Below are 19,028 nucleotides of genomic sequence, written 5' to 3' on the forward strand. Positions count from 1 at the left end.
ATATTACACGACTTATAAGATAAACCTATTAATCATATTCATCGGTTTTCAACCTCTCATGAACAGAATTACTCCGAATATGCAATATTCGATTACCGAATACTATGAAAAATGTTTAATCACAGTTTCTGAATAATCAGTTCGGGATTTCACCGGAGTAAAACAAATCCAAAAATTGCAATTGCGTTATAAAACTTGATGAAAGTTATATGACTGTGCAGAATCGAATATTGGAACAATTTGAGATGGGTTCGCGAACGCGAATAAGCGGCCATGACAGATGTGAGTGGAGGATGTTCATTGGGTTAGCTGGCTGTCTGTGACTCGTGTTAGTTGCGAAGGGGGATCGTGATTGTAACGTTTGCATTTTTTTCCCAAGTTTATTAAAAAAAAATAAGATATGAGTGATCCTAAGAGGTAAGCGTATTGAATAATACAATGGTATTAAGTCCGGTTTCAGCAGGTCGTATTTTCGATAATATGTACACGATATCATCCGATCGGTTACTATTTTTTCCAATACCCTCAATTCACGGCCTCTACGCTTCCAAATTTTACGTTGTCATCATGTCGACGCCGACTCAAGTTTAACGAATTTCTTATACTTTCTATTCTCCCAATTCGCCCGGCTCTTTGTAAAGGTATTCATTATTTCACAATACGGATTAAATTTTGGCTTATTTTCGTGCTGTTTTATACCCATTTATCTTATTTACACCTGCGGACCGTGCGGTCATGGCCGCACAGCAGGCGTAACATGACAAAGGATTTTTCGATGAAACAAAAATTTGACGTGACAAAAAATTAAGCTCAAGTGGACAGAGACTAACTAGGAAGTCATTAATACAGTTTTGGAATTCCTACGTATTTCTCATTGTCAAATTGCTCGTATATTCAATCCTGTTTCACAGTCATTATTGTTATTATTATTCCTGTTAATATTACTGTTATAATAACCTACGTTATCACAATTGCTGCAATTACTACTCGACGATCACTTTGATCATTTATTATGATAGTTAACATTTTTCAACCTTTCTGCAATTTGTCCTTAAAGGATGTATTGTATATTCACGTAGGAATAACTTTTTATTTAGTATCAAAATACCTAGAATCTTGTCTGTATATACTTGCCTTATTTCGTTTCCTACCCTGAAAGTAGAAAAGAAAAATAGACTCATATTGAATTTTTTTCTATTATCGCTCTTGGTCCCAAAATTTTTTATCTGACCTTATACTTATCTGTGTTACCATTGTGTGAGTCTCATCTCGATGATGACATGTTGTATTGAAAGTAATCAATTTTGAGTCCACTTTTTAGTCATTCTAAAATAAATTAAATTCTAAAGATCACAGAGCATCTGTTTCTCAAAACCTGTTAAAACTCGCCGATTTTGTAGTATGTTATTTAAAGTTTTTTTTTATGGCTTCAGCTATTTTCCCCACTTCTGACGCACTGATCGGAAGAAAAATCATTTCTATTTTAAACTCCATGACATGCATAAAGTATTTACTTTCAATTGCGCGATGGGATTGGAAATGTGTATTACTGATTGCTATATCTTACTGTAATTTATATTAATCATTAGAATTATTTTAGAACAATGTGCTCAAGGTAGAGAAATGAAATTCAGTTTCAAAAACTTAGAACCTATTAGGAATACAATCTCTTCATAACGGGCAGACACAAATTAAATAATAAATATACACATAATGAAATTTGATTGTAGACAAAAGTCTTAGAGTATTGAAGTATCTTGAGAATATAGTCAGTATTATGATCGGGACACCTTTCACATATTGCCATTTTTTATTCCAACTTCCAATTACGTCTGACTGTTGAAAACAATATTTGTAAAGTACGATAATATACCGAGCAATACTAAACAATCTACAAAGAATTGGCAATATTTACTTAATTTTTTACCTTACTATTATTCTAGTGGAGATGATCTCGCGACTGCGATTTTGCGCAAGAAGGACAGGCCAAACAGGCTTCTGGTGGCAGAGGCGATCAATGATGACAATTCAGTCGTCGGCCTCTCGCAGGAAAAAATGGATGAGCTACAATTGTTTCGCGGTGACACCGTACTTTTGAAAGGAAAAAGGCGCAAGGAAACCGTGTGCATCGTACTATCAGACGACACATGTCCAGATGAGAAGATACATATGAACCGTGTCGTCAGAAACAATCTGCGTGTCAGACTTAGCGACGTTGTATCCGTTCAAGCTTGCCCGGATGTTAAATATGGCAAACGTATCCATGTTCTACCCATGGACGACACTGTCGAAGGTCTTACTGGGTGAGATATTTGAAAACTTGTATACACACTTATTGGTCTGTTGGCATTCTTACTAACACAAATAATTTTTTCTTGCCAGAAATTTGTTCGAGGTGTATTTGAAACCATACTTCCTTGAGGCATATCGCCCAATCCATAAAGATGACAACTTCATCGTACGCGGAGGAATGCGCGCTGTAGAATTTAAAGTAGTTGAGACTGATCCAGGCCCGTATTGTATCGTTGCTCCAGATACAGTGATACATTGCGAGGGAGATCCAATCAAGCGAGAGGTGTGTACTTGATTTATAATTTGATTATAATGTTTTTATTGCAGATAAATTTAACTAGCTAAAGCATAATTCAATGTGTAAACATCAATGGCTACATAAAGCACTTTCTACACCCGAGTGACTTAACTTTCAATCGTCCAAGATGTTAATATTCGGTGTTAGTGCATCTTACAATGCTTCCAATTATTCTCCGTGCGCTGTCAATTCGCAGGAAGAAGAGGAAGCTCTCAATGCTGTTGGCTATGACGATATTGGTGGTGTTCGCAAGCAGTTGGCTCAAATTAAAGAAATGGTAGAGCTACCACTGCGGCACCCGTCCCTCTTCAAAGCAATCGGAGTCAAACCACCACGCGGTATATTGCTCTATGGACCACCGGGAACAGGAAAAACCCTCATTGCACGTGCAGTTGCAAACGAAACTGGCGCCTTTTTCTTCCTTATTAATGGTAATCATATTGCGAATTGGTTTATAAATGCTTTGATATAACTCTCAGCACTATTCTATGAGCATCTTTGAATGGGATTTAATGTTCAAGTCACATGCATAAAATTAAACCTTATATTCTCATATCGATAGGACCTGAGATTATGAGCAAACTTGCTGGTGAGTCCGAGAGCAATTTGCGAAAGGCGTTTGAAGAGGCTGAGAAAAATTCACCAGCCATCATATTTATCGATGAATTGGATGCTATCGCTCCCAAGCGTGAAAAGGTTAGTAAAATACTGTATTCAAACGTGATATGGACAGTTAGTGACTTTGCTCTTTTCCCTCTAAGTCTATAAATTTGGTGATGGTTCAAATACGTGTTATTGATCATAGACAAGGTGTCTACTGCTCCTGAAATATCCTTAAATCTTGGGATTATCCTGGAAAACACAAATTGCTCCTTTAGTTCTGGAAAAGTCATGAAATGTTTTGATTTATCTTGAAAAAGTTGACGTAATATATTTTTGTTTGTAACTGTGACATATCATTTGTAATACGTGTCCTGATGCGTTGAATTTTAGCCTATGACGGATTATGCAGTCGATAGCAACTCACTCTGTATATAAACTGCTATATAAATTTTATGATTCAACATGTAACCATCCTCTGTATCCTATCCTGAAAATTCATAATCCTATTGTCCCGGAACTAGTCGTGGAATCTGATTACTTGATTGCAGTAGACACATTGCATAGAAAAGAAAAAAAATTCAGCATTTTTCGCAGATTTATCATGTTACAATTTAGATTTATAATTTTTTGACATTTTATTTACCAGACCCATGGAGAGGTGGAGAGACGTATCGTCTCACAATTGCTGACGCTGATGGATGGTATGAAACAAAGTTCTCACGTTATTGTAATGGCTGCGACAAATCGACCAAACAGCATTGACGGAGCTCTTCGTCGTTTCGGACGATTTGACAGGGAAATTGATATAGGTATTCCCGACGCAACTGGACGTCTTGAAATTTTACGTATTCATACCAAAAATATGAAACTAGCCGACGATGTCGAATTAGAAGAGGTCAGTTATGTTAATTTGGATTTTTTTATCAAATAAAAATGACATTTTGTTTTATACCATTTGTTGACACTTATATTGACACTGTCATTTTCTTTCAGATTGCCGCTGAGACTCACGGTCATGTCGGTGCTGATCTAGCCTCATTGTGCTCTGAGGCTGCCCTTCAACAGATTCGAGAAAAGATGGATCTGATTGATTTAGAGGATGACCAGATCGATGCCGAGGTTCTCTCCTCTCTTGCTGTCACAATGGAAAACTTCAAGGTAAATGAATAAATACTATTTTCTCTAGGCTCGATTTACACGAAATTAGACACAGCAGTAATTTGTTTTCGACAACCTTTGAATAACTTAATTTCACTTGTAATTAATATTTTTTTTCCTTTTCCTACAATCTTCAGTATGCGATGAGCAAAAGTAGTCCCAGTGCATTACGTGAAACGATTGTGGAAGTACCTACAGTTACGTGGGAAGATATCGGCGGACTGCAAAACGTCAAACTGGAACTTCAAGAGTTGGTTCAGGTCAGTAATAAAGTCAATTAAATTCCCAAGTTATAAACACCTTATGAGCGTGCATCGAGTCATCTCATTTTAACAATTCGGTCACTGAAAGTCAATTCACTCATCAATAAAGTGCCTATTTTCTTCAAATTCCAGTATCCTGTTGAACATCCAGACAAGTTCTTGAAGTTTGGTATGCAGCCATCGAGGGGAGTTTTATTCTATGGACCACCTGGTTGTGGTAAAACACTTTTGGCCAAAGCTATTGCTAACGAGTGCCAGGCTAACTTCATTTCGGTTAAGGGACCAGAATTGTTAACCATGTGGTTTGGTGAATCTGAAGCAAACGTGCGAGATGTCTTCGACAAGGTACATCTGATTATTAACATTCGGTTAATAATTCTCAACTCAAGTTATGAGCAAATGGAAAAGCGCATGTTCCAAAATTCGAATTTATTTCAATACTTGATATCTTGCAACACTAGGCTAGATCAGCGGCTCCATGTGTATTGTTCTTCGATGAACTGGATTCAATCGCTAAGTCACGTGGCGGAACTGTCGGTGATGCTGGAGGTGCGGCTGACCGTGTGATAAATCAGATACTTACTGAAATGGACGGAATGGGTGCCAAGAAAAATGTATTCATCATCGGAGCAACAAATAGGCCTGACATCATTGACCCAGCTATTTTACGACCAGGTCGTCTCGATCAGTTGATCTACATCCCTCTACCGGACGAAAAGTCACGAGAAGCAATCTTCAAAGCTAATCTACGCAAGTCCCCTGTTGCCAAGGTGCGTCGATCACAGGATAAGAGGGCACTATGCGTGGACCATAGCCCTGCAAATTCTTATCCATGTTTCTCTGTACTAGGATGTCGACCTGACCTACATAGCTAAGGTAACGCACGGTTTCTCCGGTGCTGATCTTACCGAGGTTTGTCAAAGGGCTTGCAAATTGGCGATTAGGCAATGTATCGAGTCAGAAATACGTCGCGAACGAGAACGTGCTGCAAACCCGAATGTTTCCATGGACGTTAGTATTGTTAATATTGTTACAGGCTTCTGTTTCCCCTTGCATTTATCTATTTCATTCTTGTAAGAAAATATATCTCACATCACAGATGGACGAGGATGATCCCGTACCTGAAATCACCAGAGCTCACTTTGAAGAAGCTATGAGGTTTGCGCGTCGTTCAGTATCTGACAATGACATTCGTAAGTACGAAATGTTTGCTCAGACCCTTCAACAATCTCGAGGATTCGGAACGAACTTCAGGTGAGCAAGACCACTTAAGCTATATAGCTGAAGAGTTTTATTTTTGCCTAAACAATTTATCAAAGGTCCCAATAGTATATCTTTCTATTTAACTGTTTATTCGTGTAAAGATTTGACCAAATAATTTTACCCTTGCGTTAATTTTCTTCAACTCATAGTTTTTCCAACCGAAAATCAGGTAACTCGTGTCTTACAAAATTGATGTTATCAGATTGGTATATTAAACGCATAGGTGTTTTTCTTGACACAATCAATAATTATGGAATATTCTGTACATCTTTTGTGTTTATGACAAATTTTACACCGAATCATCAAACAATTTGCTACAGCTTATGTTTCATAGAAGAAATTACTTTCTCATAACCACTTAACTTGGTTTTGTTTTTCTCCTAGATTCCCGCAAAGCGGCACAGGAGGTACGCAGGACACGACGCAGGGAGACCCCACGTTCCAAGATGACGGTGATGATGATCTATATAGCTAAGTCTTCATTTAATCGTATCTCATCTCTCGTTGAGTACATGTGTAAAGGGTCTATATTTGCATACATCGATTACATACACATATATTAGCTCAAGGTAACATCTTTTTCCCATAGTTGGTGGAAAGCCTGAGTAAAAGATGAAGTTAATTAAAATTTGATTGGAATGGTTAAAATAAAAAACAAATAAAAAACTAAATTAATTGAAGCGAATAAAATTTTATGTAATGTATATCAGTAGGTTAAGATTTATTGTAATTGAAATATACATTATGAAAGATTTTATGTATTACATGGTAAAGAGAAAGAAGAACAAACATTGAAAGAAACTCAGAATTTTAATTGAATAATAAACATACAAAAACTTCCTCATATAGAGTTTGTAACGAAAGGAGGAATAATGTTACGCCATGCTACTTTACATCAGGTGTATCTAGTATCCGAAATCTTTTACAAAAGTGCGAATCATGACGATGTTCAAGAGTATTAAAAAATTTGCGAAAAAGAACAACGAAGACGAGAATTTCTAAGTTTTCACTCACATTCATCAAACGTTGGCAAATTTCTTACTCGCAGTTTTATTTTATTCGGAAATTGTACTAAATCATACCATAACTTGCAGTTTATGCTGGCTTACAATTAAACAAATGAGCAGGCGGACTACTTAAAATCGAAGTAAACGATAATTGATAGACCCTTTTTTCATGTACAACCACCACATTTGCTACTCTTGTTATAAGATGAATCATTTCCAAAATGAAATACCAGGGTTCAATTGTAACTGGCGTAGATTTTGCATTGCAATGTGGCTGAACTCTACACGAGAATCCTTTTGCCTCTGAGAGGAAGGAGATCCCTAAGTTTTTTTTTTTTGTTACCCCGAGTGAAACATCTTGGTTTTTTAAATGAAAGATAATTTCTTACACATCTCTATACCAATATTTTGTTGATAGCGCAAGTACCGCTTATCGGCAAATAAACAAAAAATCGAATGAATTCTTTTATTCGAGATTAAAAATTCACCGAGCTTTGTGATTCATACATGAATTGCATGAAAGATGAAATTACCTGCTACTCTGTGAATAGGAATAAGTCCACAATAACTTCGGCTTCTCGAGTATAGTTTGATCAAGAAACATAGACGTGAAATAAAAAAACTATGGAAAATTGGCAGCGTAAGATACAAAAGTATATTGATACTTTCATAGGTATATGATCATAAATGTTCCATCTTGTACACATACTTACACATGTTCTAGTATGTTTAAAACTTTTACATTATATTATTATAATTATTGATTAAAACTGAGATTACACTGAGAGTGTATTATCGTTGATATGTTTTCCATCTCGCTCTCTCTCTCATTCTTTTTCTCCTCCTCCGTGAGTGTTTTTTGAAGTAATTTCGTGTTACGGTGTAATAAAATAACAAAATTTTGAATAAGCGAGTTCCTTTTGTACTGCTGCATAAAATTAGAGGAAGCAAAATAAAAAATGGATGAAACAAAGTTATTTAAAAATGCACTTGTTTCCAATTATAACGGAGAAAAAATTATTATCCCACATTTCGTTCCAGTTCTCAGCAATCCGTATTGTCTTGTCGACTGTTATGTGTTGTATGATCCTCTGGAAGAGAAACAAAAATAAATCAATTCTGTAGCGAATTGTTGGTGGTGAACTAACGCTGTTGTTATGAATATTACCCATCTTATTAGTAATCTTATTCTCATATGAACACATTCATTATCATGTTATAATAACGACAACGATTAGAAGAAGACAAAAAACTGTCCTTCATCATTCGGATTCTTACATGTATTTCACATACAAATATCTTGACGAGATGCGTTTGAGATAATTTTTATTCAAAAATTGTTTTACTTAACGTTTAAATTTTATTCGCAGTGAAAAATAATTACATTACACGTGATTCGTTATAGTAGATATGAACAATGATAATATTAATATGCACATCCTCACAACAGCACTGAATATGGTAGATCCAAATACCATGATCCAGGATGAGAAAAAAAAATAAAAAATAGTTCATCACGATTATTATCATCACTATAATACTCAACTAATACATTAAATATGCCTAGATTTCTCTGATTAAAACCACAAGATACATAATGATATCCTATGTACCTATAGATGAGGTAATCTTAACAAGTAAAAATAAAAATTAGCTACAATTTGCTAGCGTGCTCATACATGTATTGGTACGAAATTATACATAACAGTATTAATACGTAAGCTTTTTTTTTTTGTATTTACAATCGTTATTCGTTTTTTCTTTTTTTTTTTAAACTCCTTTTTATTGTATATTTTTTGAATTAATTTAATCGTAATTATTTTTATAAAATTAAAACTACCAAACAAAACTTAAATTAGTATAAAACTGTCTCAAATTATCGTAGATCTTCCATTACACTGGCCTGGCAAATGACACACCGAATGCTCCCGTCTATTAACCACTAGATACAATAAATCGAGATGCATAGGTCCATCATTTCGTGACATACGGATATTACAGTTACACACAGTAAACACAGTGTTTCTACGTAATGATGTAAAATAAAATTAATAATCGAAAAATATGATCGACTTCATATCCCCAAGTAGGTCTACGATTGGCACCAATTTTTTATTTCTTATTTGTGATTTTTTTCGTTTTTATTGATTTATTCATTATTTATTTATTTATTTTTTTTTGCTTTAGAAAAAAAAAACTAAAATATAATAAACTAGAGAGAGAGAGAAAAATTGTATGTATGTGGAACCGATAGTAATTTTGATACACCTTAAAAACACATTTCTTTTTATGACCTTTACTATCTATTGACCTTTATCTCTCTTTACATATTACTGATAATGATTTAAATTATACTTTTTTAAGGTATGTATTTTTGATAAATTTTGTCTTTGTATTTTTGCTTCAACAGTTTTCAACGTATGTTTAAAAAGGCTTTTTTGTCGTTCGCCTGCGGTTTTAAAATATGAGAATGTGGTCCACTGTGCTCATTGTTTCTTTTTTCCTCATTTTCGTTATTATTTTCAATAGAGTAAATCTATGCCAATATACTCAGCCATTCTTCAATTTATAAAAAAAAAAAAACGTAAATACGTTTATAATCCGTAACCGAGAGACGGCGAAACCTTGTTCTTGTTTAACACAATCCACTGCACAAGAATATTTCATCGTTCATTAAATTTTCTCCAATGGTAAACAATTAGAGATGTAATATTGATTTACAAAAATATATCAGAAGAAAATAATGTGGCTTCTATTAATGGAGTAGCAAGACAAATTTAATCAAAGAAAAACCTGGAAAACTTTCAGAAAGCTGTATGTATCGACATAGACTTATCCATGTTCCACGTGTTGAATTATTTTATCATTACAAAATCCCTTAAAGATATGTCAAAGATAGTTTTCAATCAGTCCTTTGTGTGACCGGTGGAAACTCGGTGTCGTCATCCAAACGAAAACCGCCCTTGGGTGGACTTTCCGTAGCAGCTACCATCTCGTGAAACTTTTCTGAGTCTACAAACGATTATTATTAATTTATTTATTCTTTTTTCATGATCCAAGCTTCAGATATTTGCGACATGTGGATTAAATTGTGCGTGACGGTGTGATCATATAACATGTGCATGTGAGTAGGTTTAAAGACAAAAATATTGGAACAGACAATAATTTTGTCAATAATTATGGAGGTATTGTGTACATATGTGTTATATAATGATGTAGTACAATCGAAAGCATGTCAAGTACCACGTGGAACAAATGTATTGGCTGGATGGATGGACAAAAAAAAATAAATAAATAAATTAGTTGCAACAGTTTTAGAACTTTTTAATAAACGTGTAGACGGTTTTGCAGAATTCAATAATACAATTATCACAGTTCATGTATCCAGTACAATTGATGAAAACAGATAATTTTTTTTATTGTTTTGCATAAATCAGGGTGTATGAAAATCCAGGAAATGATATTTTTTCGAAAAATTAATAGCGCACATTGATGGAAAAATTGATCCCATGTTGTGAAACGAGGTCTCTCTCCCCTTTATCATTCACATACATTAGACACGATGCAGAAAAATATACAAGTACATAAATTAACTAAATAACCAATCATGCAATCGTGCAAAATTTTTATTATCAGTTTTTCACTTTGGTTGTTTTATCGTTATTCTTAATAATCGAATGAGAATTTTTCCTCAAATTTTCATCAGATATATCTATCGCAAAAATATTCGGATAATCGTATGCGGTTAATGTATTTTAATGTGAAAGGGAGAGAATATATGAAAATAATAAATCAAGATGACATGAAATAAAAATTTTATCTTTTGATGTAAAAAAAAACAAGATATCAACAAATACTCGGGGTAATGATACAATGTATATAATGATCAGATAAAATATAAATACCTTTAGAGTGAACATAAATTAGCTGTAATTAATATTTACTTATACAAAAATCTATATCTTTTACATTATAAAACTATAGAGTGTCTCTAATGAATGACAAGACATCTATAGGTGTTACTGCCTTTTTCGAAAATTTTTTTGTTTCTTACTGTTATCGTATGAACGTATATGATGTTTTGTTATCTGGTGTAAAATGTTGTTACATGTTGTATTATATGCGAGTGGTTTGTATCTCGATATGGGATTGATTCGTTTGAATTGGCTGGAGAAATGTTGTGAAGTATTTGCTGGTCCACACTTCGTCAGAATATCATTGAATGTAATTACGTAATTCCATGCAAAAAAAAAACTGGAACTGACATTAATAATAATTTAATCAGAAGCAACAACAATCTGAAAATTCTTCAAAGCTTTCAAACCGACAGTGTAGTGCATTTTTAATTCGATTTCGATTATGCGTTAGCAATTGAAAGAAAAGAAAAAGTGCAAGAGAAATTGAACAATTCATGGGTAGGAAAGAAATAATAGTAATAATAATAATAACAATAATAATTATAATAATATTGAGATACTTGATAGAATTCGTGATTACTCCATTGCATCCTCAATCAAAGAAAAGCATACAGGGACACAAAAAATCTTAATATTCTCCTAGACCAGTTATTTACTCAGAGTTTATACTTTCTACAGGTGGTTTCATTTTCTTTTACTACATTTTCTCATTTCTGTTTCAAAGCACAGCATTAAGCGATATTGTACATATAATATATCGTTAAAAAATCTATAACATTTAACGCAAAAATACAAGCAGCTAATAGTTTATTGTAGCCTAATAATTAAGGATAGTTTTTTTTTTTTGTCTCCTAATATTTGCAATATCAAATTGAAACTACATGCTATATTTCTCAAGTACAGGTGTAATTCTTAATACATCGTTATTCAGTGTTACTGTTGCAAAAATATTGTTCAGAACTTAACTAATCGTGAAATTTCAGCTTTCTCAGTTTAGTATTCGTCGGACGATATTCAAATATGTGTCACGGCTATGGGTTCGATGAGCACTTGGCCAAGGTAAGCATATCGAAGTATGAATGTACAGTGAGACGAAGAGAGAGGACACGAGGTGGTATGAATGATAATATTGATAACCATATTATAATGTAATAAGAAAGTGAGAAGTGGGGGAGAAAGAGGACATACCAGTACCTGACATGGCGTCTGGCGAGCGGCCGCGCAATGCACCCGCGTAGCTATTTATGCAGCCTTCCGTAGATAATAAAAAGAAAAAAAATATATATGTATATATACATCAAGTGTGGTAAACTGAAGTTCTCTATCCCCCAAGAGATCGTCTGTCTCGTAAGGGGGCTAGAAGGCTGTAGAATTTAACATTTCTCAATCGCTAAAAGATTATTCGCAATATAGAAGGTTATCGATTAGTAGCTTTTTGATCATCGTTGGAGGAAGCAACAAAATCCATACTAAGAATAAATATGTGAACATCAAAATTTCTCAAATCTACCAATTTTTAAATTCTAATTCTGTTGTATTCTATGTTCGCTGTACGTATATCTTTATACCAGTGAAATAATAACAACATGCTCGACTACGCCAATGTACGGTTCAAAATATCTTCACCTATACTAGATTAATTTTTGTTCAGGTGCTCAAAGATACCAAAAACTAATGATCATCAGTGGACAGAATGGAAAAATAGTCACCATTAGGATACTACAGACATACACAACTGTTAGATTCAATTACCTAATCTTAATATTATGAGCAATTCACTGAAGAAAATGTGAAACATTCTCAAGTTATGCATATCGAAAAACTTACATCACAGTTTTATTGCGGTTTTTTATCACTAAATAAATCATTAAATGACACGTTCATTACTATAAACTAAATAATAACTGACTATCCGTAAACGGAAGAAATTTATGCACGTTCTAATGATTCTCCTAGTTTTTTCTCTTCAGTAAAATGTTGGTGATAAAACACTGAAACTGCTCATTTGTGAAATCAACTTTACCAGGTATACAATTGATGGATGATAAATTAGTAAGCAAAAGACTTAAGGATTCGTAAATTTTACAGCTTAAATTATGAAGGAAAATTAAAATATATCAATTGAATTGGCAAGCATTTCCTATCAGTGATGCGACAAATAAATTGTTGCGATATTGCTATTTTTTTGTACAGAGGCAGCTAAAATTAAAAAAAATTGGTCAAATGATTATCAAATCACTGAATACAATAACGACAAATATTTTTCTTCGTGTCGTTATACCTCTGTGAGAAAATCAATGGTGCACTTGAAATAACTAGATGATTCATAAAAATAAAATAGCGAGAAAATGGTGACAAAGAAGCGTCAAACTACTTGGCTGGATTTCTAACTAATTGGAGAATAAGTGGGATAGGATATTGCTTCTTCTCTCTCCATCCATCACACTTGACCTTAAAGTTATGTGGTGCAAATATCAAATCAGTTTCATAACAGTGATAACACGTCCGAATTCATTACTAATAAAGGGCTGCTGTTTTTAATATTGATGTAGGTGTTTTTACTCAGGAACAATATCGACGGCCTAATAAATTAAACAGAAAACGTACCTTTCAAACTCTGACACATAAAATCACAATTTTTCAACTTCAGGACATTGTGTTGAGTCAAGTATCTGTGTATGATGAATATTAATTCGATTCGGTATTAGATAACGAACAGAAAAAATTCAACTCATAAATCTCACTAAATAAAGAAGTAAACAATAATGATGAACATCAAACGATAAGTTAGAAAATATTTTGAACCATAAAACAGTCATGCATAAAAGAATTAAAAAAAAAAAAATGAAAAGAAAAACAGAAAGAAACACGTTACTTCTCCAAGTTGTGTATATTTCGTATATATTGTATGGCAAAAAAATAACAGAAGAGGTTCGATTTACCTAATCTGTCTGTGCTTCTCTCACGTTGAATTCTTGACTGATTGCAAATCAGACATTTTCATTGTTACGCTGTAGGTACAGCAAATAACATAAAATGACTGATAGGGTATTTGATTCCTTCAATTTGCAGCATTTAAATCAATTGTCAACAAAGTAGGATGTGCTGCAATTGTATCGTATCTAATCCAAAGGAATAACACTTTTTCAGTACGACAATTAGTTTTAGACACATTTGTTATTGAATTCTCAGACCTTGCGTTGACCTGGTTTCCAGAAATGCCACAATATTAAAATTGATGACACATGTTATCTTGTATGTACACACCTAATCAGTCATCGAACTTTACGTGATTCAAGCATTTTACTATATGCCAGTTTTTACTGTTGGCAGTACAAGTAACTTTTGATTGTAAAATAATTTGAGGAAGTAGGACTTAACACTATATCATGCAGCTCGAGCTGTGAAGCATGAAATTCAGATTACATATAGTAAAAAATACCTGTGTTTTGTACTGTTTGAGCTGCCGCAGGTGTTTCTACAGTTGCAGATGCTGTTGTAGATACGGTTGGACCATCTATTTCATCCGGCTTGCCGTCCAGCCTGCACAAAATTGAAAGCATTTCATAGATGTAAAATTGAGCGTTGTATTTTACAAACGACTTATTTTTTTCTTGCCATCCCTTATTTTCATTTTTTTCTAGTTTATAATTTTTCGGATTTTACCTTCATGCTTTAAATTTTGACTTCCGACAAAGGAAATCAAATGAACAGAAATCCTAGATACAAGGTAACGGAAAAACAATGTTAAATGAATACAAGTACAACTTACCTGTGCTGTTTCAGTAGAGTGCAATCTCCCCCTTCTACCATATCAAGATTATAAACGTAGAGATATCCATCTGCACTGGCCACTAATAGCCTCAACACTTTCTGTATCCTATTTGCAAAAGTACGAATATATTTTTTGTTATTATTCTATAGATATATGTTAATTCCATTAATTTTCTCGCAATTTGCAGATGTTACATCGTTCTGAAAAATTGTACGTAGATAGAAAACTGGGAGAACCTGATGAACACATTTCATATTGTAGAAATGCGATAAGTTCCATCAGAGTCATTAACGTTAGAACTTACGTAGTGATGGCACAAACATTTCTCAGTCCCTGGAAAGGTAGATGTACGCTGGCAAAAGCACGTCCCTGATTGAAAACATCAGTTACCTGAGATGGCAAATAATTCGCTGATGCCGATACTGCTTTTGTAAAAAAGCCCATCCAACTTTGAACTTCCTCTGAAGCTGGTCTAGATTTCCAACAGGTAAAAATTGCAGTAATAATGATTTTACACCCGAGTTAGAAAATTCAGTGGAAAGGAGAGATTAATTGGTTTAAATAAAATGGTAATGTACAGACATTAAATCGACAAATCTTTGCACAAGTCTTTAAACGAATACTGTGACATAAAAAAAGTGAAACGACGATGTCAATGTAAAGAGGCAAATTAATACTTACGCTTCTTTTGGTTCTTCCAGTTTGAAAACGTGCACAGTTTCAGTGTTACTCGAACAGCAAAGAAACAGAGAGTCCATACTAAATGCAAGGCTGCTGATAGATACGCATCTCTTAACACCTCGTCGAAATTCGAATAATTTAGCACCATCGTGTACCTTAAAAATCGATAAATAAGAGAAATAAGACTGCAAGTAGGAACAAAAAATTACTGAAAAATGAAAGCTGTGAATTGCTTACATGGAAAACTCTGATAACAGTTCCTTTTTCTGAAGCCGTCGCTACTTTATTTCCTGATGGATTAAAGGCAAGAGCTGCCAAAGGGCTGTCATGTGCTGGTATCATCGTCTTGGCTTGCTGGAAAAGTAATTTAATGCAATTACAGAACGTGTGCAACATGAGGAGCAGGCATACGTGAATAAGATTTCAAAATTCCACTCACAAGGTTGATGGCATCGAATATCTGTACTTCTCCTATTGTGTTTGAGCCAGGATAGGCGAGGTAACAACTGTCGCTGTTTATGGAGAGCGTACAGAGTCCCGCGAGATTCGGAGGTGTGTCACGGATTGTATGAAGCACCTTCATATCCCTGATATTGTGAATGTAGAGTGATTCCTCGAGACATACCACCAGTCTCTGCATGCAAAAAAGGAATTCTGATAATTTTTCTACAGGTACATAGAAATTAACAAGAAAATAAAAAGTATCCATAAAAAATATTTTTTATCACACATGCGTCCAAAACGCGATTTTAGATACCTGTAACACGTGCCTAAAATGGCCGTTTGCAGCGCTGTTGCGTAGTTTGAATCATATAGAGCATTACGCACGTGCATTTTGTTGTATAGAGCACAGTAAAATCATTTTCGATGCATTTATGATAAAAAATATTGTATGCAATCAGTGACGAAACCAGTTTTCGTCAATTGTTGCATAAAGTACTATTTTTAACACATGTATGAAATAGGCCTTTCTTCTCACATGTAATGTGGACGGACAATTGCTCATTTCGAGTGCGGGCTTCACTTTCGTATCATTTTCTCAGGCAGATAGTGAGTAACGGATTTTCCTCCTCCTAATCGTAATCTTAATCCTAATCTTAAACCTCTTAATCGATTTTCCTCCTCCTAATCATAATCTTAATCCTAATCTTAAACCTCTTAATGGATATTACCTCCTCAGGGAGATAGTAACGGATTTTCCTCCTCCTAATCGTAATCTTAATCCTAATCTTAAACCTCTTAATGGATATTACCTCCCTAGGGAGGTAATGAGTCGATTACCTAATTATCTTCTTAGAAATGTAATGAGTTCATTACCTCATTATCTTCGTAAAGAGGTAATGAGTTCGATATATCCCTAAGAGAAGTAAGATCCATTATCTACCAAGGGAGGTAATCAGCAATCTAATAAAACTGAATGATTTTGTGTATCAATCATTATTCTTATGATTAATTCATATAAGTCAAATCAAATATAAAACATAAATATTTTATTGTATCCTACATGCAGAAAAAAGGACCTATACATGCACTAGTTGAAAAAAACATGTTGTGCAACAGGGAAGGGCAATTACTAGAAATAGACCATTTTCCCCTCCTTGTTGCAAAATTTACTATTCTCAAAGACACAGAATTTAGATTTCTTTTTATCCAGTATTAGAAATTTCAGATATAAAAGAAATTCTAGAAACATAATAATAAGATTACATAACAGAGTTACCCCAGATATTTACCGTTACTTTGGATAAAATTTACTAACCGCTCTATTCAATTTCACAGCCAAAATGGTATTGGAATAACTGTAGTTGCAGATTTCAGTCCCTTTACGAAAATGGCATACTTTCAGCTTACGGGGGGAGGAGAGGCTGACCACTGCCACAAGACTGCTGCTGAACAGCCGCTCGACAATGCATATGTCTTCAGAATCTGTACAGAATTACCGAACAGTTTCAACTGAATAAAATTTAGTTACTTCAACAACCTTTGATTGAAAAAAAGGTGTTACTTACCATTTTCATAAATTTTTTCCAGGTGATCAACAGAGTTGAGTGAGAAGATTTTGTGGCCAGACTTCGTGCCAACTGCGAGGGATCTAATAAATTGATAAAACAATTTAATTTACTTGTATATAACTTGAAAAGAATACATGAACAACTTTTTGTTTCCATTTATCGAAGTACTAATAATAGGTTGATGGAATTCGTACTGAAGATTGGCATATTGTTTGTATTTGACAATATAAAAATTAAGGCTACAAAATATTTACTTTTCTTTTATTTTGAATTTAATTTATCAATTATTATGTCAAAATTTACGACCATTACAAGGTCATAACTAGAAAAACTAATATACAATAAAATGTGTTTGTCAAGTGTTTAATTTGATACGTAATGAAGTTGAAAAATTGTATCAACTGTCATAATAATTGCAAGTAACAAATAACTAAACAGTGCAAGAAGTTCATCACTGTATTCGACATATGTTCAAAGCTCTGAGGTAAAGTACACAAAGGATCATTAGTATTCTGAGTCTGTCATGCCATTGGTCGATGGTATTTCGCAAGATTTGTGGCTGCAGCTTCAGCAATAACGAATGAACAGACACTGCATTTCTTTAATTATTCTTATGACAATTGATAAAAATGCAGATTAGTTATGCATGGGAAAGAAATTTAGATGCACAGCAATGAAAACAGGCAATAATAAATAGATCGAAAAAAAAATATAGATGAAATGAAAAAATTAGAAAGGATAAACAGATAGCCTCGAGCTTTGTGTATGTGCATACTACTACTAAGCATATTTCGTGTTTTTGCACTAAACTGTTGCATCATCGTGTTTCACGAATTACGGTTTTAAGCACTGTTGAACGATGATTGTACTTTGCAAATCAGGAAGATAATTCTTCATGACGTATAGAACGATTATTTTCGTCTCGCAAATTACAAAACAAAAATAAACTAATAAAAATATGACAGAAGTCGTGATGAATTATCACCTTTTTCCCCCAGTGTGCGTATTGTGATCTAATAATAATATTGCGAGGAAAAATGAAAATGATAAAGAAAAAATACACAATAGATATACATATATCTATACGCGCGTACGCGTTCTGTTTACGCGCTGTTAGTGGTCCAGGGAAGGCGAAATTTGGATGTTAATGATTTTCGAAGGCATTTCGTAATTCTTAAAGAAGGTGGATACGATGACGTGGGACTGTGACGAATATGGTATAAAATAATACGTAATAGGTTGGTCATTAGCATTTACGAGTTGTTTACTTACGTGCAATCTTGATTGAAATTAACAAAGAAAACACCACTCTGAGGATCCGAGGTTTGACTTGCAAGGTTCATGAGTCCAGATATTCCGTATTTAAATCCCTGTGTCAACACATCAACGTTGCGCGCTAGATTTTGCATAAATCAGACGACTGCCTTTTAGATATAACTTTCGTTGGATTATACGACCTTGGAAGAATTACCCTCCAAACACGTACGCTCGCTTGGTCGGACTGTTATTCCGTATCCATATTGAACCTGAAACAGCTGACATTCTTCGCTGACCATGGAACGACGAAATTGAAACATCAGATGGCGTTCCGTCGTTCCCTTAGCTGCTATCTCGCTTCTCCTCGTCTTACCGCGTTCTCTCTTTCATTGTCTTCCGCTGGCCTGCGCGCGCAACAGAGACCATGAAAAATATATATAGTAATACTAGAACGATCACTGCCGTGGTGGGGGACTGGGCTTCAGGAGAGAGAGATAGCGTG

General features: G+C 34.3%; 2 protein-coding genes across 5 annotated transcripts; one reads left to right on the forward strand and one right to left on the reverse strand.

Moving 5' to 3' along the window:
- Positions 1-267: 267 nt before the first annotated feature.
- Positions 268-8,031, forward strand: LOC107219179 (transitional endoplasmic reticulum ATPase TER94). Its single transcript, XM_015657306.2, has 13 exons — positions 268-417; positions 1,944-2,303; positions 2,383-2,575; positions 2,787-3,021; positions 3,153-3,286; positions 3,840-4,088; positions 4,187-4,351; positions 4,489-4,611; positions 4,747-4,959; positions 5,076-5,384; positions 5,464-5,625; positions 5,714-5,868; positions 6,262-8,031. Exons 1-13 carry the CDS (start codon positions 401-403, stop codon positions 6,350-6,352), a joined length of 2,406 nt encoding a protein of 801 aa, XP_015512792.1. The 5' UTR covers positions 268-400; the 3' UTR covers positions 6,353-8,031.
- LOC107219178 (WD repeat domain phosphoinositide-interacting protein 2) lies at positions 7,262-18,811 on the reverse strand. Of its 4 annotated transcripts, none has more exons than XM_015657304.2 (11): positions 18,542-18,811; positions 17,267-17,349; positions 17,017-17,183; positions 15,697-15,891; positions 15,495-15,611; positions 15,258-15,412; positions 14,881-15,048; positions 14,574-14,681; positions 14,244-14,344; positions 11,996-12,052; positions 7,262-9,896 (listed from the first exon to the last, which is right to left on the reverse strand). In XM_015657304.2, exons 1-11 carry the CDS (start codon positions 18,676-18,678, stop codon positions 9,787-9,789), a joined length of 1,398 nt encoding a protein of 465 aa, XP_015512790.1. In that variant the 5' UTR covers positions 18,679-18,811; the 3' UTR covers positions 7,262-9,786. The 4 variants fall into 4 exon arrangements, with proteins under 4 accessions (XP_015512790.1, XP_015512789.1, XP_015512791.1 ...); XM_015657303.2 differs by having other exon boundaries at positions 11,990-12,052; XM_015657305.2 differs by lacking the exon at positions 11,996-12,052 and having other exon boundaries at positions 18,542-18,810.
- Positions 18,812-19,028: the final 217 nt, after the last annotated feature.

Source organism: Neodiprion lecontei, chromosome 5 (assembly GCF_021901455.1).
Source record: "Neodiprion lecontei isolate iyNeoLeco1 chromosome 5, iyNeoLeco1.1, whole genome shotgun sequence".
Lineage (NCBI taxonomy): Eukaryota > Metazoa > Arthropoda > Insecta > Hymenoptera > Diprionidae > Neodiprion > Neodiprion lecontei.